Source organism: Symphalangus syndactylus, chromosome 7 (genome assembly GCF_028878055.3).
Source record: "Symphalangus syndactylus isolate Jambi chromosome 7, NHGRI_mSymSyn1-v2.1_pri, whole genome shotgun sequence".
Lineage (NCBI taxonomy): Eukaryota > Metazoa > Chordata > Mammalia > Primates > Hylobatidae > Symphalangus > Symphalangus syndactylus.
In genome coordinates this window covers 9,822,809-9,848,080 of record NC_072429.2, presented here as the reverse complement: position 1 = coordinate 9,848,080, position 25,272 = coordinate 9,822,809, and the positions used below count along the sequence as shown (strand labels likewise).

Below are 25,272 nucleotides of genomic sequence, written 5' to 3'. Positions count from 1 at the left end.
TTTCAATAGATGGAAATTTTAATTTGTTTTTCCTTCATGTTGCAGGGTTTGGGGTGGGGATAGTTTCATTGTAGAGGTAGTTTATTAGACTCATAAATCACATGCTGAATGAATGCCATTACTAATCCTTGACATACCACGTATATATTCACTTAATGTGTACTGCACAATTCCGAACACTGGTTACTCCCTTGACTGTTTCTGACATAATTCTGGGAGGTGCCAGGGGCATTGACTCCCACTATCTATTCTGCTATCCCTACCATTCAGTGACCTGTCCCTTCATCTTGTACTCACACAGTGGAATTCTCAGCCTGAGCATAGAACATTTGAAGGATGTGTCCTGCCATTCTTCCCAGGAATGTGTAAGTGAACGCTCTGTTATTAGATGCCTATGCAATTATTTTTTCTATTTATAGATTAACCAGTGGGGATGCCAGGCATTTTCATCTGTTCAAATCAAGATTGGTTCTCTTGATGCCAGAGGTTAGCAGCAACAGGACATGGCTTCTGTTTTGGTAACATTACTAACATAGTGCACATTCCTCACCGTGTTGCCTAGGAGCTTCCAGTGCAGAACAGAGATGTGGTCTGTTCTCGGTGCATGCCATGCGCAGACTCCAAAGATGAGAAGATGTCAATTGGCAGAAGCAGCTACCTGAAGGAGACGACCAAACAAGGATGTGAAGAATGCTAGTTTTGGCCAAAACTGATTTGAAGATGTAATGAAAAACTGGGGGAGGTGGCTGTTGACCAGGAAAGGATCTTGGGACAGGATAAACAGGCACACTGAAGACTCTCCTAACTTCTGATTTTGTCCAAAGTTATCTTTTCTTTTAACATGAAAATGAGGTATGTGTTAGACTGGGGAGTTAGCAGATAGCTGGAATGGAAGACACAGCACAAACATTAAGGCCTTGTTCCTGCCTAGGTCCCTTTGCACACAACCTTTTGAGTTAGAAGAAGGCAAGATGGCAGTCTCACTGTCTTTTCCTTCCATAGATAATGTCTTGCTGTTGGATGGCACTGACCTAGTGGCTAGCATCATATAAGAAATAGCTGTTATTTTTTGAGCAACTGCTGCGGTCCAGGCAATGTATGTGGCCTTCATTTAATTCTCATAGCAACCCTAGGGGGTGTAGGTATTATCATCTCAATTTCCAGATGAGGAAACAAAGGCTTAGAGGAACAAGTAAGCCACTTTTTGTCCCTGGCAGTGGAACCACAGTGCCCCTACTCTTCATTCCTGAAGAAAATGCTATATTTTGACTCCAGTATTGATTATTTTCCTGTTTTTCTTCTAGTGAAAAGTAGTTTATCAGTTATGTCCCATAAGCTTAACTCTCGCTTGTTTTCTCTCTCATTAAATGGCAATTTATTGGAGGTAGCGCTCTATAAACGGGACAGTGTGTGTATCTGTTTGCCTGAAGATAAGAAAAGGGAAAGGGTACTTCTGGAAAGTGAATTATTTAGCTTAAAATTGAGCAGTTTCCCTAAAACATGAGTCAGCAGCAGGAGGGTATGAATCAGCCAGACCAGGAACCACAGGCTTAATTATTAGCTAATGGGGAGTCAAGGGAAGAACAGCTACCTGCTTCCCCCATCGCCTCCCCACAACCGTCTTGTTTGCCCACAGTCTTATTCTCCCCATGCTGTGATCCTGTGAGAGGAGCATTAGTGAAAGAGTGAAGAGACAAAGTAGAAAGTGTGTGAGATCAGCCTGCATCTGCACCCTGCTTCTGATAAAAGTTAACCTCTCTGAGACCTGACTTCCTTGTCCATAAAATGGGAAAAAATCATACAGGGTTCTAAGGATTACCATAATGTGGATAAAGCTTTGTTCCAGCACAATGTCGTCACATAGAAGAATGAGTTAGTGGCAGCAGTTATTAATGTGATGCTAGTCTATGTGTCACAAATGATGTTGCACTAAGGGGTGGAGGGATGGGGGGCGGGGGTGCAGATGCAAGAGGAGATAGTTTTCAGAGGAGTGTGTACTCAGGAGGGACTACTCGGGCTCCATCAACCATCAGGCTTCCACAGGAAACTTGGGTCCTGGGCATCTAGAGCTCTCCTAGGGCTCCTGGATTTCTTTTACTTCTGAAAGATGAGAAACAGCTGTTCTGCTGATGCTGCCAATTCACAGAGAGCTGGGAAGCTCCATGAACCTCACAAGCTATTGCCATAAATTAGGAGAGATAGAGGGGGACTTCTCTTTGTTAGGCACTGTAGTTGTGCTTTTCAATTTAGTCCTTACAGCAGCCCCAGCAGAGGTTGTGCCTCGCCCATTTCCCCCAGGCATTTGCCATTCTTCTGTATACCCAGAGTCCTGTTGCAAGTACCTGAGACTCTGAGGACTTCTCTTGGTTTGTGTTGACACAAGCGGAGAGTACCAGGGAGTTAGTGCCCCTGGGACAGCTCTCAGCCAGTGGAAGTGGGAGGATAAATACCCCAGCTTCATCACTCAGTGAGGGACAACTCTAAGGCACATTCTATCTATTTCTCAGGGTTCCCTGTGGGAGTGAACCTCTCTAAGCTCCCAGTAACAATTATGTACACTTCGTTGGCTTCTTTCTCTTCCTACCTGGCTTCCAGCTCCTCTTTTGTATTTTCCTGATCAGGACTGGGACTAGGGTGATGAGCCTTTATTCTTGGGTTCATCTAAGTGCAAGGTTGGCACCCATATGAACCTGAGAGGGTCTCCTTACATTCTGTAACCTAGGCATATCATTTGCATTGCCCTAATTCTGGCTCTGTCCTGGATCACTTCCCAAATAAAGTTATTTGCATTCAAATTAGGTCTGCCTCTGGGTTTACCTAACCTAAAGCAAATCCTATGAAGACATCAGTCTCCAAGTTTTATACAAGGAAAACCGAGGCTCAGAGGAATAAGAAATTCATCCAAGGTCATTCAGTTGATAATGGGATGGGATTTTGAACCCAGGTCTGCCTGACCCCAGAGCTGAAGCTTTCTGTACTATACCACACTACTTCCTACTTCCCATTTCAGTCACAAAACTAATGGCTCAAGGGAAATTTCAGGTTTGGATGAGCTCATTTTTGCCTGTGAATCAGGGTAGCTTTGGCCTTAGGTTGTTAGCAGATGGGAATTTGGGGAGGGGAAGGCAGGTAGTAAGTGGATGAGAGGGTTGTAGTTGTCAGTGGAAAGATGGACTAGTGGAAAGACTGCTGAAACCATATGCACCAGGAAGACAGTAAGAGCTTACTTATTTCCTCTCAGTTTCAAAAGCCCTGGATTTTTATTTTTTTTTATTTTTTTTTATTTTTGAGACAGTCTTGCTGTGTCACCCAGGCTGGAGTACAGTGGCGTGATCTCGGCTCACTGCAACTTACCCTGCCTCCCAGGTTCAAGCGATTCTCCTGCCTCAGCCTCCCGAGTAGCTGGGATTACAGGTGCATACCACCACGCCCGGTTAATTTTTTTAACTTTTAGTAGAGACAGGGTTTCACCATGTTGGCCAGGCTGATCATGAACTCCTGACCTCAAGTGATCCGTCCACCTCGACTTCCCAAAGTGTTGGGATTACAGGCGTGAGCCACCATGCCTGGCCAGCCCTGGACTATTGAGGTTGTGGGAGGGCTCTTCAATGTAACAAAAATTAATTGATACTTGTTCCTTACCAGATACAGAACTGAGGTCTGAGGCTGCACGGGTGAATACGAAACATTCTCTGGGAGCCCGTAGTACAATGGGGAAGAAGAACACATAAACAGATGCCTTTAATAGACAGATATACATGCAGTGATACAAGAACATCCATCATAATACGGAACCAATAAGCAGACCACACGCAGCTGGGGTCAGGGCCAGGAGGAGCTTTTCAGAGAAGGGCTCCTCATTGTCGTTAATGATTGTAATTTAAGGGATGAGGAAAAATGAGGTGAAAAGGTGGGAAAGGCCAAAGGGAGGGTCATTCCAGACAAGTCAGTGCAAACAAAGACACAACAGAAGTAGCTCGATGTGTGTAGGAGAGCTGCAAGGCACATTCACGGTATAAAGGATGTGGAGCAAATTGGGGGAGCTTATTGAGCATCTCTGTGCCTGGCGTGGGCACTGTGGGTGGTGAGAAGCCTGTGAGCAAGCTCAGAGGGAAGGCCTGACCTCCCAGCCCATCGGCAGTGCTCTGGTTGTGCCCACCTCTCCCCCAGCAAACTGCCTTTCCTCATTCCTTAGCTCCATCTGTACAGTTAGAGATTGGCACTAAGGGGCTATGAGGGAACCTTGTGAGGACTTGTCCTTCCCTTTGTTGGTCAGTGGCCATCTGGTGTCTGAAGAGAACCGCTGGCAGCTGCAGTGCCTCTGCTACAGCCAGGCTGTCCCAGCTGCTCACAGACCTCAAGCTCAGCCATCCTTCTCCCTCCACTGGCCTTGACCCAGACTTTCCCTGGCATTCTGACTAGGGAACCAGGACCCCTGCTCCTGGGGTCTGGACACAGACCTTCCAGAAACACAGATGAAGAGCCCTGGCAATGCTTGTTAGGGGCATATCCTCACCCTGGCTCAAGAAATTGCAGGCTGTCTGCATGAATCACAGCTGGGCCTTTCATATTCAGTTCCACATTCTCCTCTCCCAACTGAACAAAGTTGAGAGGGACTGGGATCCCAGGCTAGGCAGGATGCTATGTTGTTTGTGACAGCCACTCTACCCTCTGCCACCCCATCCCCCACTTCCCTGTCTTTCACAGCCTATATGCCTGGTTGGTACCCAGTAAACTTCACAGCAGGACTGTTTGGCATGTTTCCCGGTCTCTTCATGCCACTACTGATAGAGGAGCCACTATCCCTGGTCTCCATCCTGATGTTATGTGGAGGCCTACTATCTGTGGATAGAGTTACTGCTGACAAGGCAGCCTGAAGCTTTTAAGCGTATCCATGCCTTCAACAAAGATTGTTGCAGGCTGTCTAGTATTCTACATTGGTGCCCCAAGGTTCTGTGCCTTTGAGGAGAAATTTCCACAGAAAAACAGCTTGTTGGCCAATAGCTTCACAGCAGCCTAACACTCCCCTTCTCCTTCCAGTAGAGAAGACCCAAGATGTGAACCTACTCTCCCTACTCAGCCTACAGACGAAAGGCCAGACTCCGCAGCCTGCCTGTCACCTCCTCTCCCACTATATGTCCCCACCTTGGTGTATCTTCAGGCGCCTGGAGCTGCACCTCATTCCTGTGTGTGTGTGATTTGTGGTTGTGTACATGCTCTCCACCTTGTCAAGGACCACTTTTGTCAGCATACTGCTGTTCTTTCTTCAAGGCTCAGCTTCTTCAGCTAGCCCTGCCCACTCTCGGCAGAGTCAGCCCCTTCCTCTTGTGCTCCCACATTGCCTCTTGCTCAAAAGTACTTCCCATAACCTTTCCAGGCTAGGCGCCTCCAGCTCCTTCTAGGGGCGAGCCACCACCTCAAAACTCATTATATTTGCAAAATAAACAGCCCTCAGCATTGTAGAGGGAATGGCCCAAAATCTTAGACCCAGTTCAACGCTCCACTTTGCGGTAATCTTGCTCAAATTTTCACCACAGCCTTGCCTAGCCTGGGCTACTCTTAGGGCAGGCTTAGAAGGAAGTGCAGCTTCCCAAATTAGCTGATGTTTGGTAAGTGGTGGTGGAGGAAAAGGGTGGGGCTTGAGGATATTATAACGGGTCACCCCTGAGTGTCACTTTTGGTCGTTGGGGTGCCTCATTGCCAGACAAGAGCTCAGACGTGAGGAGAGTGACCAGCTTCTGTGTATCCCAGGTAAGCGCTTCGGTCTAATTACTGCCTCCTCCTTCTGCAGCTGTGTTGTCCTCATCCCTCCTGTTTGGCTCACACCAGGGGAAGTGGACACTGGAAAGATTAAGCCAGCTGGTTCTCTTTCTTCGTTTTTGAGATGGAGTCTCTGTGTCACCCAGACTGGAGTGCAGTGGCACAATCAGGGCTCACTCCAGCCTCGACCTCCTGGGTTCAAGTGATCCTCCCACCTCAGCCTCCGGAGTAGCTGAGACTACAGGTGCACACCACCACACCCAGCCAATTTTTGTTATTTTTTTGTAGCGATGGCGTTTTGCCATGTTGCCCAGGCTAGTCTCATATTCCTGGGCTCAAGCAGTCTGCCTCCCTCAGCCTCCCAAAGTGCTGGGATTACAGGTGCAAGCCACCACACCCAGCCTGCCAGCTGGTTCTTGATGGCAGCTCCCAACATCAGCAGAGATCCCTGGGGTACTTTTCAGGAGGAAAACTCACTTCGTGTAGTCCATTCAGCTAAGGGAAGCCACGGGGCCCTTAGTCAAACAGACCTTGGGCTCTGGGGATACTGCAGTGAAGGAGACATGTCCCTCCCCACAGGGAATCTCAGTTGGAAGAGACAGAGCTGAATACATTTACCTAGTATATAAATATTAGGGCCACTTGGGGATTACTTCACAGATTCTGTCATGTAAAAATGCTGAATAAATATTGAATGGATGAGGGAATGAATGGGTGAGTGAATAAATGAACTAGCTGGGCCTTGAGAAGGCCACGTGTGTAGTCCTTAGTCCTTTTCAAAGATAATTGCCCCAGTTACCTCATTTTATCCTTGAAATAGACCTGTAGCATAGAACAAGAATTCCACACCCCTATTTGACAGATTTGGAAACTCAGCATAGGTATGTATGGTTTGGGGAGATTTATCAGAAGCTGATTTGTTGCTTTATTAAATAAAAAACTACCTACTCCCCTTGCTTCCAATTTTAGAAAGGCACATTAGCACATACCTATACCAGACCCTGTGCCGGCCATGAGTGCAGAGGTGATCAAGTTGGGTGGGGTAAGGAGGTGAAGAAACTAGAAGCAGAGCTACCAGTTAGGAGGCTGTTGTAATAACCTGGCCAGAGGATGGTCTGGTGCGCTGGCTGTAGGAATGGGGAGGAGGGGACGCACAGGAGAGCTCTTAGAGAGCCTGAGATCCAATTGCATAGAGGAGGTGAGGGTCAGGGGTGCACGCAGGCAACCCGAACGGCCGTGTGAGTGAGCACACTTCAATGTCTCCAGTCAAGGTGGAGAACAGAAGAGCTTTGTGGGGGTAAGGTGATGGAAAAACGAGTGTGGCTTTGTTGAATTTGAGGAGCTTCTCCACCATCCAGATAGTGATGTCTAGCAGACCACTGGGATTTAGGATTTGGCTGAGGCCAAAGGTAGATTTGGGAGCCCTGACACAGCTATTAATGAAACCTTGGGAATGGGTGAGATAAAGGGAGTGTAGAGGAGGGCATGACCAGAAACTTGGGAACCCCATTGTCTGAAAGAAGAGAAATTACTGATGAAGACTACGAGAGACTCAGGAAGGAGACCTAGGAGAGACTGGCTGTGAAAGCCAAGGACGGGGAATTCTGTAGCAAAAGAATGACTAGTGGCTTTGCATGCCTGAGAGAGGGCAGCAAAGGTGGAGACTGAGGAAAAGGCTTGGGATTGGGCAGTTAGGAGGTCACGAGTGACCACGTGGAGTGCAAATTAGTGAGTGTAATGGGAGTAGGCTAGGAGGGGAGTGTAGGGGTGGGAAGGTACTATATTTCCAGAAGTTCTGCTGTTGCAAGGAAGGGAGGTAAAGTGACTCAGTGGACAGATGTCTCTTCCCATATTGGGCCCTCTGCTGTGTTTCCTTTTTCCCCCACCCCTAAAGAGCACCTGACTCACTGAAGGCTCCCTTGGGACTATGGAAACAGCAATACCACCTCCAGCTCAGATGAGCGAAGTATCTGACATTTCTACAGTTCCTTACAGTGTGCAAAGGACCACTAACTCCTTTAATCCTCACAAGAACTGAGCTTTTCATGTTATAAGAGGAAATGGAGAATCACAGAGTTTCAGTTCAGATTCAGCTACATAAATCTGAATGCACATCTGAGCAAGTTCCTTTGCTCTCGTGATCTCATTTGCCCCACACAGGCCTTTGATACATGTTGGTCCCATTTCACAGATGAAAAGCCTCGAGGTTGAGATGGAGTGCGGCTGCCTTGTGGAGAGCAGGGTTCCCACCTCTGAGTACAGGACTCTTTCTGCTCTGCATCACTTCACTGTTAAAACCCACCTGATGTTTATGTTGCACAGTACATTTCATAAAGCACTTCCCCAGGTGTTATTCTATTTAGTGCTCACAACAACCTTGTGAGGGTAGATATTATTTCCTCCTGTGTTATGGATGGAAGCTGAAATTCAAAGAAGTCATAAATGACGTCCAAGATCAGGTCACTAGTGGAACCCCTTTCTGAAGCACAGATCCACCCCTGTCCGTGACCCCTGTTGCCTTCAGGATGAAATTAATATGCCTTAGCCTGGCACAATGACTGTCCCTTGTCCAGCCTGCCTGCTTCTCTGGCAGGTCTTTGGTTCCTTCTTTGTTCCAAGCCTCTAGCATGTCCCTGACCTCCCAACCACAGCAGCACGTCCATCTATTACATGTGGCCATCTTGCTCACTGCCTGTGCTAATCATACTGTGATTGTTGATGAGACTATGAGGTCCCTGAGAGCAGGGCCCAGATCTGCTTCATCTGTACCACAACGTCCAGCATAGCAGGCATCAGGAACTGTTGACTGTCAATGAATATCAGAATTAACGAATGGCATTTGGACTGAAATCAGCCTTTCCAGTGCTCTCTCATTAGATATGCTTGTGAAAAACAAGGGCCTTCTAGTTGACTGCCACAGGATCTTTGATGGTTGGAGGTTCTGAATTCTGCTCCCAGCTTCCTTCCTGGTCCCCTTCAGAAGGAAGGAAGTTGGTCTGGGTTACAGACTCCTAGGGCCTATAGAGTAAATGGTTGACCCAGGTTGTCCCTTTTCTCCCATAGGTGGCCACCCTCCACTGTGGAAGCTCATGGACTCCACTGGGTCTTCAGGGTTGTGGCAAGGGGAAGAAGCCCTGAGTTGCCCTGAGGAGGGCTTGCCCAGGCCCTCAGACAGCTCAGGGCTGGTAAGTTCAGCACTGGGTTCCTGTTTCATGCTTGTCCAAGGCCGTCAAGAGCAGCGTGACTGAAGCTGCCATGGGGCCCTGGGCTCTCACCCATGCAGCCCCTTTCCACTGAGCTTTTCATATCTGAGCTGGTAACGATCTCCTTTCATGCTCCAAACAACTGCAAGGTTGAGATGATCATCTTACAGGTGATGAAGAGGGATATAGAGAAGTGATATGACTTGAGTTTAAGACATGACAGGAGCTTGAGCTGGGTGTTTCAGCTCCAAACATGTCATTTTTGCCACCTTGCCACACAGGTGCCGCTCCCGCCCCAAGTGGGTGACACAGTCTAGAGTGGACTTTCCCAGGGTTATCTGGTCAAAAGCTGTGTTCTTGAGACCTTTCCTTTCCCGCCTCTCCAGTTCCTCCTGCATGTCTCCCTCAACGTAGCCGCTACAATCAGGCACACAGACGATTTTAGTGCCAAACTCATGCCTAAGGCTTGCTCAGAAGTGAGTTTCTTCTTTTTCTGTCATCTTGACCAAGATTTAGAAGCAGTCTCATACCACACCCTTGAGCAGGAAATTCTTGTGTAAGCCATTTCATATCTCTTAGTCTGTTTCCTCATCAGTAAAATGGAGGAAAATAAAGTCTAATACTCCTCACCCTCTGAAGGCTAATGGAGATAAAGGACTTGCGTATGGCCAGGCGCGGTGGCTCACGCCTGTAATCCCAGCACTTTGGGAGGCTGAGGCAGGTGGATCACCTGAGGTCAAGAGTTCGAGACCAGTCTGGTCAACATGGTGAAACCCCGTCTCTACTAAAAATACAAAATTAGCTGGGCATGGTGGCGCATGCTTGTAATCCCAGCTACTTGGGAGGCTGAGGTAGGAGAATCACTTGAACCCGGGAGGCAGAGGTTGCAGTGAGCCAAGATTGTGGCACTGCACTCCAGCCTGGGCAACAAGAGCAAAATTCCATCTCAAAAAAAAAAAAAGGCCGGATGCAGTGGCTCACGCCTGTAATCCCAGCACCTTGGGAGGCCGAGGTGGGTGGACCACAAGGTCAGGAGATCAAGACCATCCTGGCTAACACAGTGAAACCCTGTCTGTACTAAAAAATACAAAAAATTAGCTGGGCATGGTGGCAGGCGCCTGTAGTCCCAGCCACTCGGGAGGCTGAGGCAGGAGAATGGTGTGAATCTGGCAGGCAGAGCTTGCAGTGAGCCAAGATCACACCACTGCACTCCAGCCTGGGCGGCAGAGCAAGACTCTGTCAAAAAAAAAAAAAAAAAAAAAAAGGACTTGCATAGAGGAGGTGCTCACTAAAGGGTTCTTGAGTCATTCTCTGCAGTTTCTTTAGTTTTCTGGCATGTTCTGACATCCACTTGACTAGGCTTGTTGCCCAGATTGTGGGGGCGTTACCCCTCGCTGCATTTCATTCTCCCACTTCCCCCTTGTACAACCTGTACCCCAGACCTTGCTGCAGACAGTTCTTCTGTGCCCAACCCACAGCCGTGCCTCAGGAGTGACAGCGGTGGCTGGGCCACAGTGCCTGCCCAGCCAGGACTGGCTCTAAGGCCTGCCGTCATCTCCTCCCTCACTTCTTGCCCCTCCCTGATGACACTCCTGTGCAGGCCCCCATCTGCCCTGCAGGCTCCATCACGTACACCTGCGGCTCAAAGAATTCCCTTCGGCTTTGGGGGACTTCACAGGGACACCAAATTTCCCATGGTCCTGGACCCCCAACTCAGCACCACAGGCCTTATCCTGTGCTCCCCTTCCCATGACCTTAGGTTGAAAAAAGGTTAGTTAACCACATGTGGCCAGTTCCCAGTCCCATCTTAGAGGCCCTTCCCCACCCCTTCCACCAGGCTTCTCTTTGTCATCAGAGAGGGTATGGAGTCAGGCTCTCCAGGCCGGGTGTGCTTTGTGCTCTGAGGACAGGGAATCCGTGTTCCACTGAGCATCTCCTATGTGTGACACTGTTCCTCCACTTCAGGTTTGCTGTCTTGTCAGTCCTCATGGCATCTCTGAGAAGTGGGTACTATTGTTCCCGCTAGATAGAGGGGTCACTTGCTCAGAGAGGTGAGATGATGGGCCCAGGCCAGCAACACAGCAAGTTGGTGACAAGAGTCAGTGTTGAAACCACATTGGACTTCACACGCTCTCTAATGCCTTTCTCCTTGCTCTTCTGTCTGAGGTCTCTCCCCGCTCTTCCTGGGGTGTCGGGGGTGGCTCCAATAGCTTCTCCTGGCTTGTGTGTGCCTCACCAGGATCTGCCAGGGAAGTCCTTCTGTCTTTCTTGCAGTTCTGCTGTCTTCTAGTCTCTCCTCCTGAACATCTCAATGTGCCCAAGAGGAAAAGGAAGAAAAACAATTTGCCCAAGCCATTGACTTCTCCATGACTCTACTGTTTTTATGAAGCAATACTAAAACGCCCCTCCCATCCCAACGGCATTTGGCACTTCCACATACATTACAGCCTTTAGTTCTTATGCCACCACAACCATCCAATCAACAAATCCTGCTTCCAGCTGGTGCTCCTCATGGCCCTCAGATGTAGCCTTGAGTAAGACATAGTCCCTGGCATTGGGGGACTTCCAAGTACTATTATTTTCTCCGTTTTGCACAAAGAGGTGACTGAGGCTCAGAGAGAGGTATGACTTTCCCAGGACCGCAGAGCCAGAAAAAGGGAGTGCAAGGACTCAGGTGTAAGTTTTCTCAAGCCGGATCGTCTGGGGTTTCTTTCCAGCAACTTTCATCAGCCTTGGGTTCTTTTCAAGGGAACTTTCTAGGTTTTATAAAGCTTCACATTGATGTAGAAACATCTCTGCAGTTAGATAGTTATGGGTTCAAATTCTCCCCTGCCCCTTCACAGTTGCTTGGCCATGCAGATGACTTGCCCTCTCAGAGTCTCGTTTCCATGTTTCTAACACTTGGGTGGCTGGGGCTCAGAGGGGCAAGGCTGAGACCCCACCTGTCCTGCAGCTCTTTGACTTTGCTGCCCACTGCCTGAGTTCCTGGATGCACAGCCTGTGAGCAAACAGGGTCTGCAGCTTGGCTTCAACTTCTCTTTCCCATGTCACCAGATAGGCCTGGTCAGGGGGGCGAGGTAGAGTGGGCATGGGCACCCCTAGCATGCATGGCTGCTGGAAGCATGTGCTGTAAGGCAAACGTGTAAGTGGACATCTGGCACCCCAGTTAGGATGATTTACCTTCTTAGGTATCTGTTTCCCATTCTCTTCCTAAAGCAAGAGGTGGGACTGAGTTGTCCTTATCTCCCTCAACTGGCAGCCTCTCCTCCCTGGAGGGGCCTTATTATCCAGGTGCCTGAGTTGTTATTTCAAAGATAAGGGTGCAGTTTGGGGCAATAGGTCGTTGAAATGGAACTCCCGTGTGACAGGAAGTAGGGGCTTTGGAAAGTCTGAGCCTGAGGAGGTTGGAGTTGCTGGGCTGTGACCCTTCAATGAATCCAGGGAGGCTGTTGGGGCTTCTTTGAAGGATGGGTGAGAGAGTCGTCTAGGGGAGGGTATTTGCTCACAGAGATGAGGTCACTGGGGCTCTTAAGCTACTGGGCTTCTGGTGGAGTGAGAGCCTGGGGTGTCCTGGCTTCTGCCTTCCCTGCCTTCTCACCCACCCCTTCAGACTCCGATCCACTCCCGGATCAGTCTTCTCCAAATCCATCCCCTCGCTCTTCCCCTGGATCTTCGAATGGCTTGTTCCCTTCCTTCATTTAGGTCACCTCCTCAGGGAAACCCTCTTGGACTCATATCTAAAAATACCTCTTTCTACCCTGGTCACTCTCTAATTTCTTATCCTGCCCCCCTACCTTTAATAGCCACCATCACTACTGGAACCAAATTGTATGTTCACATGCTTAATTTCTGTCTCCCACCCTGGAATCTAAAGCATTTGTTGCCTCTTGGGTGGTTATGTGTGTGCAGTGCTTAGAATAGAGCTGGGTGCGTAGTGAGGGCTGCAGCAATGTTTCGGAAAGGATGAACGACTGAAAAAAGGACCATTCTCTGCAGTGTGGTTTCCAAATGCTCTCGTGCTGGGCTTTTTCAGGCTTCAGAGTCTGAGAGTGGGTTAGGAGAGGGAAACACTTGAAGTTTGTTTGTGCATTTGTTTATTCTCTTGTTCGTTCAACAACTCACTGAGAGACTCTTGCTGTGGGTCCTGGGGAACCAGAGAGCAATCATTCGTGGTATGGCAGGAAGAAGGTCTTGCCAAACCCCGAATTCAAAGAAGAAGAGGGGTAGGGTAGAGGATGTAAAGAGTTGAGAAGGAGCCGTGAGGTAATGGGGCAGGAGGAGGAAGAAGGTGGGTTCTCTTTCCAGGACAGAGCCTTCTGAGGGTGCCAGAGCTGGGTGCAGGCTGTTGGCAAGAGAGCCAGGGTGTATGAAGAGCCGAGGAGTGGGCTGGGCAGGGCAGGCCTCTGCCTTGGTTGGAGTTGGGGAGTCTGGCCAGCCCAGCAGTGCTCCTTCCCAGATGTTGGCCTGTTTCTCCCCAGGTGCAGGAGTGCCTGCAGCAGTTCAAGGTGACAAGGGCACAGCTACAGCAGATCCAAGCCAGCCTCTTGGGTTCCATGGAGCAGGCTCTGAGGGGACAGGCCAGCCCGGCCCCTGCAGTCCGGATGCTGCCTACATACGTGGGGTCCACCCCACATGGCACTGGTGGGTAGCATAGATTGAGATGCGTGGCCAGGCCTGGAAGAGGGTACTGATCTAGGGGAGGGAAACGTTCCTTATTCCTGTCCCCCATCTCTATGGCCCCTTGACCAGACTTTGCAGGCCTTAGGAATTTGGGAAGTGGGCAGAGGGCTCTGGTCTTGCCAGCTGCATGCCTTTCTGTGACCTGCTTGCCCTCCAGAGCAAGGAGACTTCGTGGTGCTGGAGCTGGGGGCCACAGGGGCCTCACTGCGTGTTTTGTGGGTGACTCTAACTGGCATTGAGGGGCATAGGGTGGAGCCCAGAAGCCAGGAGTTTGTGATCCCCCAAGAGGTGATGCTGGGTGCTGGCCAGCAGGTAAGCACTCACTGCCCAGCCTCTGGTGTCTGGGGGCCTGGCTGGGCGGCTGGGGCTCAGATGGGCAAGGCTGAGTCCCCCTACTTCTCCTGCAGCTCTTTGACTTTGCTGCCCACTGCCTGTCTGAGTTTCTGGATGCGCAGCCTATGAACAAACAGGGTCTGCAGCTTGGCTTCAGCTTCTCTTTCCCTTGCCACCAGACGGGCTTGGACAGGGTGAGGTGGAGTGGACATGGGACGCTGGGTGGAGGGTGGCTGCAGCCCCATGAAGGCCATCAGAGGAGTAACCCAGCTTCTCTACCTCCAGAGCACCCTCATTTCCTGGACCAAAGGTTTTAGGTGCAGTGGTGTGGAAGGCCAGGATGTGGTCCAGCTGCTGAGAGACGCCATTCGGAGGCAGGGGGTGAGTGGAGGGAGGGGTGACAGGAGGGCTGCCCATGTTGGCCTGGGCCTGGCACACATGCGTTGGGCCTGGGCTTCTGGGAGAGTTGCTTTCCTCTTCTCTTCATGTCCTCCATCCAGTTTAACCTCAGGTACGTGTTGCTGCCACTCCCATTGTGTAGGTTAAAAACACTGAGGCTAAGAACGGTCAAATAAACGTTCAGGACCCGGGGCAAACAAACATCAATAGACTTTGACCTCCTCCTCAAGGTTTTCACAGTCTAGAGGGGGAAGCATTCTAATAAAAGGTTGTCCGTGTCAAGGAGGAGTGCGTGGACAACTCTGGGAGCACTACGGAGGAAGCACCGGCTCTTTGATCGGGGACTTGAAGGAGGAGTTTGCCTCCCTTCAAGTCAGGCTGGGGCTGGGGCGGAAGATCTAGTCTCAGAGAAGGCCACACACAAGACTCTGGATGCTGGAGAAAGGCTGATCCGTCTGGAACTAACCTCTTGTGGCGAGAAGCCAGTGCTGGGAGGAACAGGCTTGGGGAGCCAGGCAGGATGACAGTGAGGCTGGCAAGGCGCAACGTTCAAGGAGGTGCTCAGTCTCAGGAAACTCATCCTCGTCCTGGGAGATGCTGAGGGTGGACGTCACTGTGACCTGGGGGCCCGAGTTGGGGATTAGGGAGGAACTGAGGGTGGGATTGGAGGAAAAGCTCCTATAGGGTGGGAGCCCGGAGCATCTGTGACACAAATGTGTGTGGCATGCAGATGTGTGTTTCATGGACTCTATGTATCTCCTTCAAAGCCAGGGCCCCAGCCCTGCCCATCCCCTGGATTCCCTCCTCTGGCCACTCAGGCCAGCCTTGACCTCTGCCCTCTTCATCATCCAGGCCTACAACATCGACGTGGTTGCTGTGGTGAATGACACAGTGGGCACCATGATGGGCTGTGAGCCGGGGCTCAGGCCGTGTGAGGTTGGGCTAGTTGTAGGTGAGCCACAGACCGTTTGTGATGACGGGTGGAGTGTGTGCTGCCTGGCGAGCAGGCCCTGACAGGGTTGTCTCTGTCAGACACGGGCACCAATGCGTGTTACATGGAGGAGGCACGGCACGTGGCAGTGCTGGACGAAGACCGGGGCCGCGTCTGTGTCAGCGTGGAGTGGGGCTCCTTCAGCGATGATGGGGCGCTGGGACCAGTGCTGACCACCTTCGACCACACCCTGGACCATGAGTCCCTGAATCCTGGTGCTCAGAGGTGACCTGGCAGGGGGCCCTGACCTTTGGTTCCAGGCCCTATCTATGACTGCTCTGCTCCCAACCCCTTCTGTCCCTGTTCTCAGGCCCTTAGGCCCCTCCCTGTCACTCTGAGGGTCTCCAGGGAGCAACCTGGGGGCCCTGGCCAGGTTTAGAGAAGGAAGGGCCCAAAGTTCTAGAACCCAGAATTGTCAGCCCTTGATCTTCCCTATTCCTGACTCTGGACTGCACTGACAGGTTGGGGGTTGAGGGCTGGAAGTGGCTGAGCAAACTGCTCTCTGCCTTCCTTCGGGTCCTTCTTCCTCTCCAGGAGTCTTCTGAATGTAACCTATGTGAGAGGGGGCAGTGGGGTCTGGGCATACACCCACCTGTCCTCTGGGAGGCCATTCATTGCTTCTGGAGTCTCCAGTTTGGGAGCCCCAAAGAAAAGAATCCTTCTTTGGGAACTCTTGGAGGTAGGGCCAGGTGGACTGAGGGCTTAGAAAAGGCTTCCTCCAGCCACCTTTCCCACCTGCAGGTTTGAGAAGATGATCGGAGGCCTGTATCTGGGTGAGCTGGTGCGGCTGGTGCTGGCTCACTTGGCCCGGCGTGGGGTCCTCTTTGGTGGCTGCACCTCCCCTGCCCTGCTGAGCCAAGGCAGCATCCTCCTAGAACACGTGGCTGAGATGGAGGAGTGAGTGGGGAGACGGTGGCTTAGTGGGGGATTCTTGGCTTGGGGGAAGGGGAGGATACTCTGTCCCCAAGGTAGCCATGGGGCTTTAGTGGGATGGGGAGCTTCTGGGCTGAGCCCCAAACCACTTCCCTTTCCCCTCCAGCCCCTCTGCTGGGGCAGCCCGTGTCCATGCTATCCTGCAGGACTTGGGCCTGAGCCCTGGGTCTTCGGATGTTGAGCTTGTGCAGCACGTGTGTGCGGCCGTGTGCACGCGGGCTGCCCAGCTCTGTGCTGCCGCCCTGGCCGCTGTTCTCTCCTGCCTCCAGCACAGCCAGGAGCAACAAACACTCCAGGTCGCTGTGGCCACTGGAGGCCGAGTGTGTGAGCGGCACCCCAGGTATTGTGGAAACATGATCCGCATGATTAGGTGGCATGAACACCTGTGTGTGATACACACCCAGAGGGCCCTCTGGGATCACATGTGCATGCCAGTGGACACGAAGGGCACTTAGGCAGAGGAAGGGCCAGACTGAGCTATGGGAGGCCAGAAGACATCCAAGGAGAGAAACGATGCTTCCCTTTGTGTGTGCAAGGGTGGAAGCCATGGCGACACTGGGGCATATGGTTGGTGCACAGAACAGATTTAGAATTGAAGTGATAGGGGAGGCTGCGTATGGTGGTGCACGCCTGTAATCTCAACACTTCAGGAGGCTGAGGTGGGAGGATCATTTGAGCCTGGGAGTTTGAGGTTACAGTAAGCCATGATCACTCTGTGGCACTCTAGCTTGGGTGACAGAGCGAGACTCGGTATCTAAAAAAATAATAAAAAAAAAAGTGATGGGGCCTTGGGCTTCAGGAGGCCCTAGGGGTCCAGGGCCAAGCTGGGCGCACCTGTGTGTATCTGGGGGTCCAGGGCCAAGCCATGCACACCTGTGTGTGTCTGGGGGTCCAGGGCCAAGCCGAGCGCACCTGTATGTATCTGTAGGTTCTGCAGCGTCCTGCAGGGGACAGTGATGCTCCTGGCCCCGGAATGCGATGTCTCCTTCATCCCCTCTGTGGATGGTGGTGGCCGAGGAGTGGCGATGGTGACTGCCGTGGCTGCCCGTCTGGCTGCCCACCGTCGCCTGCTGCAGGAGACCCTGGCCCCGTTCCGGTTGAACCACGATCAACTGGCAGCAGTTCAGGCACAGATGCAGAAGGCCATGGCCAAGGGGCTCCGAGGGGAGGCCTCCTCCCTTCGCATGCTGCCCACTTTCGTCCGGGCCACGCCTGATGGCAGCGGTAAGGACCTGGCCTGAGTGTGGGACCAAAACATGGGCTCCTGGGGATCCCAGTGTGTGCTGGGGCTGGAGCCACAAGCCCTATCCTGGCACTGAAGGTCTCTGCCCCACAGAGCGAGGGGATTTCCTGGCCCTGGACCTCGGGGGCACGAACTTCCGTGTCCTCCTGGTACGTGTGACCACAGGTGTGCAGATCACCAGCCAGATCTACTCCATTCCTGAGAGTGTGGCCCAGGGCTCTGGGCAGCAGGTACCCACAGCCTGAACCTTGATGTCAGAGGTGGGGAAGGGCTGAGCAGTGCCCACCCCTGACCTGTTCTGCCCCACAGCTCTTTGACCACATCGTGGACTGCATCGTGGACTTCCAGCAGAAGCAGGGCCTGAGTGGGCAGAGCCTCCCACTGGGTTTTACCTTCTCCTTCCCATGTAGGCAGCTTGGCCTGGACAAGGTGAGGGAGGGCCAAGAGAAGTGATTCCCAAGGGCCTCCTGCCCCCACATACCCTTCATGGAGTGGGCAGGAGGCAGGGGAAAAGGCTGGGTGGTGGGGGCTGGGGTTGGTGGTGGTGGCAGCACTGTTGGGCTGGGCTTACACACAGCCTCAGTTTCCCCAGACAGGGTAGGCCCAGGGTTAGGGTCTGAAGCATTTGGGAGCAGGTCAGGCCTAGACTGGGGCTGATCAGAGGACAGATCATCCATTTTAGCTATAGCACTGGTGTATGGGCCTCGGGGTCCTGCGGGAACCAGCGTTTGTTCTTGTCTCTAGCAGGGGCTTGAGGTCGCTTGCGGTTTTTTTGGCCTCTCTCCTCCTCCTTTCTTTGTTTCCTTCTCAGTGCCTGGCTCAGTGTTGGGTGCATGACTAGGGTGGCAGAGTGCCAGGCACAGGCTGAGACACACATCCCTACTCAGCGCACACTTTAGCTTGTCCTTACACAAGGATGAGGGACTTCTCAATGTGCACACTAGAAGCCTGTCACGGAAGCAATACTTCTCGGACCTCTGGTCCAAACTCCCAGGAATCTGCCTCTCAACATACCCAACTTCTGCTTGAAAGCTTCTTGCCAAGGAGCTCACTGCCCCTGAAGGCAACAGTTGCATTCTTATACACCTGTGATCAATGAAAAGCTTCATCTCACCTACTCCAACCAGCCTTCATGTGATTTTCACCCCCTGCACCTGCTCTGACCTCGCTCTGATACGCAACTCATTTTCTTTTTCTTTTCTTTTTTTTTTTTTTTGAGATGAAGTCTCACTCTGTCGCCCAGGTTGGAGTGCAATGGCATGATCTTGGCTCACTCACTGCAGCCTCCACCTCCTGTGTTCAAGCGATCCTCCTGCCTCAGCCTCCCAAGTAGCTGGGACTACAGGCACATGCCAACACGCCCAGCTAATTTTTAGTAGAGACGGAATTTCACCATGTTGGCCAGGCTGATCTAGAAATCCTGATCTCAGGTGATCCGCTCACCTCAGCCTCTCAAAGTTTTGGGTTTGCAGGCGTGAGCCACCACACTCCACCTGATATGCAACTCTGTACTCTGCTTTCTTTTACACGGTGGTCCTTTGGATGGCGCAGTGGGCCAGTCTTGCTGCTTGGCTGCTCTGCTCCAGGCTAAGCCTGCTCAGTCCTTTTGATTATTCCTTGTAAGATGTGAGAAGCAGGTGAGACTCCGTGTGCAAATCGGGGGGTGGGGTGGGGCAAGAAATATAGTCTTATTAATTTTCTGTAACTGGACTGTGCTGAAGGCTGGGCTGAAGGCTGGGCGCGGTGGCTCACGCCTGTAATCCCAGCACTTTGGGAGGCTGAGACGAGTGGATCATGAGGTCAGGAGTTCAGGACCAGCCTGGCCAAGATGCTGAAACTCCATCTCTATTAAAAATACAAAAATTAGCCGGGTGTGGTGGCATGTGCCTGTAATTCCAGCTACTCGGGAGGCTGAGGCAGGAGAATCACTTGAATCCGGGAGGCAGATGTTGCAGTGAGCTGAGATTGTGCCGTTGCACTCCAGCCTGGGTGACAGAGCAAGACTCCATCTTAAAAAAAAAAAAAATGTTGGGCCCACATTCTTTTCAGGGGTGAAAACTTAACCAGTGTGGGGATTGCCTTCCCCAGGAGCCACTTTGAAAGCTCTGCAGCAGCCTTTGCTGTGCAGAATTTGCAGGGATGTGGGAACTCAGGGAGGTGCCCCGGGCCCTGCTCTCTGGGCACTTGCCTCTGCCACTTCCTCTCTTGAGTCTCGACACCTTCCTGGGCATTGCCTGGGGAAGGAGGGCAGAGGCCTCCTCTGTTCTCAGATTTCTCAGATCCCTTCTGAACAGGGGTTCAGCCCAGTGGAGAGGGCATAGGACACCTGTCTCAGGAAGCCATCAGCAACCTGGGTCTGACTTCCCCCTTTGCCTCCCCTTCCCTACTCTAGGGAGAGCGGCCCACACAGGGGCTATTACTCATCATCTGATCTCTCATACGGGTGCTTTCTCTCATTCTATCACATTCTCTGCTTTCTCTTTTTGAGACAATAAGCCTAGGACAATAAAAAAAGGGATAAAAGGACATATTATTGGAGGAAAATGTTGCTTACTATTTCTAAAATCTTCTGCCCCAAAGATTTCCTGACCTACCCTCCGTGCTCCTCCTCTGAGCAAAGCAGTAATTTTCTCCCAACAGCTGTAGACTAATTCCTGCTCCCCCTGCCCCCTCCCTCAGAAGATGCACACTAAGAAAACAGCATTCCTTTCCAGGTAAAGTCGAGCCCCGTGTCACTAAGTTTAAGTCCCTTTTCTCACAGTTCAGGCACTCAGCCTTCATCCTGCCCAGGGGCCTGGGTTCTGGCTTTTCCATTCCTCCTGCCCCTGTATTTGGAACACACGAGTGACTCGCCCATTGACACGGCTCTATCCCTGAAGCTGAGAATTCCTTCCTCTCGAGTAACTTGGAGTTCTTTCTGAAAGGGTGGGATCTGCTGTCATCTGGGCCTCTGAGCCTTCTCTGTCTTCCCCTATCTCACACACAGCACTCACTTTACCAGCTCTGTTCATTCCTAACCCAATTACAAAGGGCCATTCCTTCTGGGCAAACGTCTTAAAATGGCCAGACCCTCTGACCGTCTGGAACTAATAATGGAAAATGTAGGTTACATGGTTATTAATAGGTTTTTGCACACTGAAAGCCTGCTGGGGAGTAGGGAGGGGGCAGAGGGCAAGGCCTTCAACCATACAGCAAAGTAGGCAAGGAATTATGCTTGGGGAGGGTGGAAATCCTAGGCTTGTGATGGATGCAGGCTTTGCGGAGGCAGAGTGAGCCTGAAGGGGCCTCCAGCTTCCTGCCACTTCGTCTCGGTCTTACCCCAGGGCATCCTCCTGAACTGGACCAAGGGTTTCAATGCATCAGACTGCGTGGGCCAAGATGTCGTGAGTCTGTTGCGGGAAGCCATCATGCGCAGACGGGTAGGAGCCTGTTCTAGGGGTGCTTTGGGGCTGTGGCAGGCCTTGAGGGGAGCAAAGAGTCTCTTACTTTCTGAGGGGAAAGCCCTCTGCAGTAGAGACCTCTGGGTCCAGTGCTGGTTGCTGTGACGACCGCGTTGCCCAGCAACTAGCAGCATCCTTTTGTGTGCAGGCAGTGGAGCTGAATGTGGTTGCCATTGTCAATGACACGGTGGGGACCATGATGTCCTGTGGCTATGAGGACCCCCGTTGCGAGATAGGCCTCATTGTCGGTGAGGAGGGCCCTGCCTTTTCATGCCCCTACTGCTTGGCAATTTGCTGCCTTCTGTTGATTCCTCTGGTTGGATGTTTCCTTGGCGTTGGGGACGTGGGATTGCTCTGGTCTGACCCAACAGGGCTCTGGAACAATCTCTTGGGCTGGCAGTCTGGAGCTTGGGTGTTTAGTCCAGCTCAGTGACTGACTCATGGTCATTTAAGCTCTCTGAACTTCAGTTTGCCCATCTGATAAACGAATCTGAGCTTTGGAGTTGTACAGATTTGGGTGGAAATACTAGCTTTGTGTTTCCACCTGTATGACCTTGGGCAAGTCACCAGAGCCTCAGTTTCCTCATCTCTAAGATGGAGATAAGAATAACAATGCCTGTCTCAAGGCATCATGAGGATGACATAGGAGGGGACAAAATATAGCATGGTCCCTGGCTCATGGTACACACCTGGTGTTCGGAGCTGGGTGGGGGCAGGCGACCAATGAGCAATGAGGGTCCTTCAGGCAGTCCAAGATTCCATCCTTATTAAGCACCTACCCTGTGTCCACAGGGGACTGGACAGAGGAATAGGAAGACACGTAAAACAAGAGGCAATTTCTGCCTTCTCAGAACTGACCGCTCAGCAAGGGTTAAGCCCAGAACAACACGTGGCGGTCAGAGAGTGACTTGATTCTACACGTGGGCAGCAGCGAGGCAAAGATCAGGAAGGAGTGGGTCCCAGGACGAGTGGAACTTGAAAGCCCTGAAAGAAAGGATTTGGCTCTGTTGGGGAGGAGGGATCCCACGGCTCCCAGGGCATTGGTCTCTCAACACGAGGCATGTGGCAGCCCCTCTTGAGGGGGAGGTTTTTGAACCCAGAACCTGGCATGGGTTAGGCACTTGGGAGAGGCATGCCCAGGTTGCCGTGTGCATAAACAGCTGGACAGAGGAACTCCAGGTGGGGCCAGCAAGGAGCCCACCTGCCTGGAGCTGAAGCTGTGTCAGGGAAAGGAAGGAGATGCCCTCATCCAGAGTGCGCCTTCTGCCTGGAATGCCTTTTCCTTTCTGTGCTTCTTGGGTTCAGTCACTTCCTCTCTGTTGCTTTCCTGACCCTGTTGGCAGAGACTCGCCCCATGGTCTGGGCTCCCACGATGCTCTCCTTGGTGCTTCCACGGGGGCACAGAGGCTCCGTCAGAGCTGGCTATTCATTGCCTGACCTCTGGCCAGACTGTGGGGCTCCTCGTCTGTGATTTCTCTGTGTCCCCTGCTCTTGGCCTGGCACCTCTTAGTTGGATTAAGGGCCTGGCAGGCCAGTCTAGGGAGCTTTGGCCTCTCAACCGCAGAGAGCTAGGAGCAAGGGCGGGGGATGTCACATGTCTCCCAGGGGAATGACAGGACAGCTGGGCATTGTAGGAGCACTTGGGGGTGGCATGGTGGATGCACTGATGGTGATGTTGGTGGGAAAGGCAGTGAAGGTCCCCAGGGCTTGGAGCTGGCAGGGTCTGCACAAGGGATGTCGGGAAGGAAGAGGACCAGGACTAGGGACAGGCTGTGAGCCTGAGAGGTAGAGAGAATGAGCCCGAATGTTGCCATCTCGGTATGGGAAATGCTCAGAGGGTCCTTGTCTGCATCAATAAGTAGCTTCCACGTTGTCTGGCCTCTCTGCAGGAACCGGCACCAATGCCTGCTACATGGAGGAGCTGCGGAATGTGGCGGGCGTGCCTGGGGACTCAGGACGCATGTGCATCAACATGGAGTGGGGCGCCTTTGGGGATGACGGCTCTCTGGCCATGCTCAGCACCTGCTTTGATGCAAGTGTGGACCAGGCGTCCATCAACCCCGGCAAGCAGAGGTGTGGGCTGGGCCCAGGCAGTGGTGGCTGGCTGTGACCGGTGCTGGGGATGGTGGCCGGTGGGGCCTTCTGCCCTGTGTGCACACACATGTTCATGCAGGTTTGAAAAGATGATCAGCGGCATGTACCTGGGGGAGATCGTCCGCCACATCCTTTTACATTTAACCAGCCTTGGCGTTCTCTTCCGGGGCCAGCAGACCCAGCGCCTTCAGACCAGGGACATCTTCAAGACCAAGTTCCTCTCTCAGATCGAAAGGTGCCTGAGGCCTCCGTTGCCTCCCCCACTTCAGGGGGTCTCTCTGTCCACTGTGGGGGATTGCTGGCCATGGGTGGTGACGAGGTCTGCTCTGGAGGATGAAGGGGGAGAAGTCACCACCCGCCTCCCTGTGCTCTCTTCCTTCCTGGCCCCCAGTGACAGCCTGGCCCTGCGGCAGGTCCGAGCCATCCTAGAGGATCTGGGGCTACCCCTGACCTCAGACGACGCCCTGATGGTGCTAGAGGTGTGCCAGGCCGTGTCCCGGCGGGCTGCCCAGCTCTGTGGGGCGGGTGTAGCTGCCGTGGTGGAGAAGATCCGGGAGAACCGGGGCCTGGAAGAGCTGGCAGTGTCTGTGGGGGTGGATGGAACGCTCTATAAGCTGCACCCGCAGTGAGTTTGGGTGTGCGGGCTGGGGAGGGAGGTGTGGCCAGGTGGGGCTGGTGGCCTGGGCTCACCTCAGCCCTCCTCTCACAGCTTCTCCAGCCTGGTGGCGGCCACGGTGCGGGAGCTGGCCCCTCGCTGTGCGGTCACGTTCCTGCAGTCAGAGGATGGGTCCGGCAAAGGTGCAGCCCTGGTCACCGCTGTTGCCTGCCGCCTCGCGCAGCTGACTCGTGTCTGAGGAGATCTCCAGGCTGAGGAGGGCTCTGCCGCAGCCTTGCTGCACCCAGGTTGGGGTCTGCCTGTTTCCCAGCCAGGCCCAGCCACCCAGGACTCCTGGGACATCCCATGTGTGACCCCTCTGCGGCCATTTGGCCTTGCTCCCTGGCTTTCCCCGAGAGAAGTGGCACTCAGGTTAGCAATATATATATATAATTTATTTACATTCACGTCCAATAAAATCCCTATGCGCCCCGGCGGCTGGGCAAGGCTGTGTACATAAGGCCAAGTGTAAGTGCATGAAATGCACTTAAGACAAAGTCAGGACACGAGCTTCACATGACAGGCCCCGCGTGGGGCACCAGCCAGCCCTGGGGACGGGCACGCCACGCCACACACACTCGCCACTGTACAGCCCGGGACTCCCATTGCATATTCACAGGCCCCGCCGGGCAGGGCACCTCGAGGCTGGGGGAGGGGCAGGGGCAGGGAGGAGCCGTGGGGTGTCCCTGGGTGGGTGGAGAGGGCAGCATGTGAGAGGCAAATGTGCACTGACACTGGGCGTGAGACGTGAGCAGCCTCAGGTGTACAGCAAGAGATGTGTGTGGTGGGGGGGTGTCTGCATGACCCGGGAGGGGGGTGTGTGTGAGATGAGCACACGAGGCATGCGTGGCACGTGCTCGTGTGGTGGTCGTGTGCCTGAATCCAGGGGCTACCCCCTGTCCGGCTGTGGCCCTCGGTCCTGCAGGCTTGGAGCAGGGCCCCTCAGACGTGCCCCTACCCAGCAGGCACAGAAATGTTTGCATAAGGTCCAGCTCAGGCAGGAGCTCCGGGGCCCTGGCCCAGGCCCAGCGTGTGCGTGCATGGCCGTGTGTATGCGGGGCCCCTGGACAGGGACGGGAGGAGAGGTAGCATCACACGCACATACATACACACAGATAGGCTGGGCCTGGCACTGTCCATCCTGGGCCCTGGGACCGAGTGTGAGCAGGTGGCAGTGCCAGCCTGGCTAGGCAGGCCATGGAGAGGTGGGAGTTCGGGCAGGGTCTGAAGGACCAGCATTAAGGGACAGCTTCGGCCGGGAGGGGGCCTGTCCGAGCAGCTCTCCCCGGTGTGGGGAAGGGCCCCTGTCCGGCTTCTGCCTGTCCTTGGTGGGTGCCAAAGCTGGTGAGAGTGGAGGTGTTGGGCCTGGCCGGCCTCAGCACTCGGCCTCCGACACTGTGAAGAGGCCAGCGTCTGGCTGGCCCAGCCCAGCCACTGCTGCAGCCAGCTGGCTGAGGTTGCCGTTGGGGAAGTGCCGCGCCTCCCACAGGTTGAGGATCATGGCTGTGGGGCTGGGCTTGGCGGCAAAGAAGCTGAGATGG

At 53.0% G+C, this 25,272-nt stretch overlaps 2 protein-coding genes across 4 annotated transcripts in view; one reads left to right on the top strand and one right to left on the bottom strand.

Moving 5' to 3' along the window:
- The first annotated feature begins 126 nt into the window (after window positions 1-126).
- On the top strand, window positions 127-24,134 carry HK3 (hexokinase 3). 2 transcript variants are annotated; one of them, XM_063642516.1, is made up of 20 exons: window positions 127-365; window positions 563-5,751; window positions 8,824-8,945; window positions 13,442-13,604; window positions 13,801-13,955; window positions 14,051-14,170; window positions 14,262-14,357; window positions 15,228-15,327; window positions 15,408-15,591; window positions 16,108-16,263; window positions 16,406-16,639; window positions 17,228-17,523; window positions 17,636-17,772; window positions 17,852-17,971; window positions 20,866-20,961; window positions 21,131-21,230; window positions 22,872-23,055; window positions 23,156-23,311; window positions 23,468-23,701; window positions 23,786-24,134. In XM_063642516.1, exons 3-20 carry the CDS (start codon window positions 8,850-8,852, stop codon window positions 23,928-23,930), a joined length of 2,772 nt encoding a protein of 923 aa, XP_063498586.1. In that variant the 5' UTR covers window positions 127-365; window positions 563-5,751; window positions 8,824-8,849; the 3' UTR covers window positions 23,931-24,134. The 2 variants fall into 2 exon arrangements, with proteins under 2 accessions (XP_063498586.1, XP_055141073.2); XM_055285098.2 differs by lacking the exons at window positions 127-365; window positions 563-5,751 and having other exon boundaries at window positions 8,785-8,945.
- Window positions 24,105-25,272, bottom strand: part of UNC5A (unc-5 netrin receptor A) — a 67,486-nt gene continuing 66,318 nt past the window's right edge. For both annotated transcript variants that reach the window (XM_055285099.2, XM_055285101.2), the window contains one exon: window positions 24,105-25,272. In XM_055285099.2, coding sequence (XP_055141074.1) covers window positions 25,107-25,272 — 166 coding nt within the window. In that variant the 3' untranslated portion in view covers window positions 24,105-25,106.

What these genes read in the sequence shown, in the direction of transcription:
- HK3 (XM_055285098.2), top strand. Translation starts at nt 8,790, where the DNA reads ATGGTTGACCCAGGTTGTCCCTTTTCTCCCATAGGTGGCCACCCTCCA. An exon ending in TGCTGGGTGCTGGCCAGCAG is followed by an intron (nt 13,956 to 14,050) that starts GTAAGCACTCAC and finishes CTTCTCCTGCAG; the next exon opens with CTCTTTGACTTTGCTGCCCA. An exon ending in CTCTATAAGCTGCACCCGCA is followed by an intron (nt 23,702 to 23,785) that starts GTGAGTTTGGGT and finishes CTCCTCTCACAG; the next exon opens with CTTCTCCAGCCTGGTGGCGG.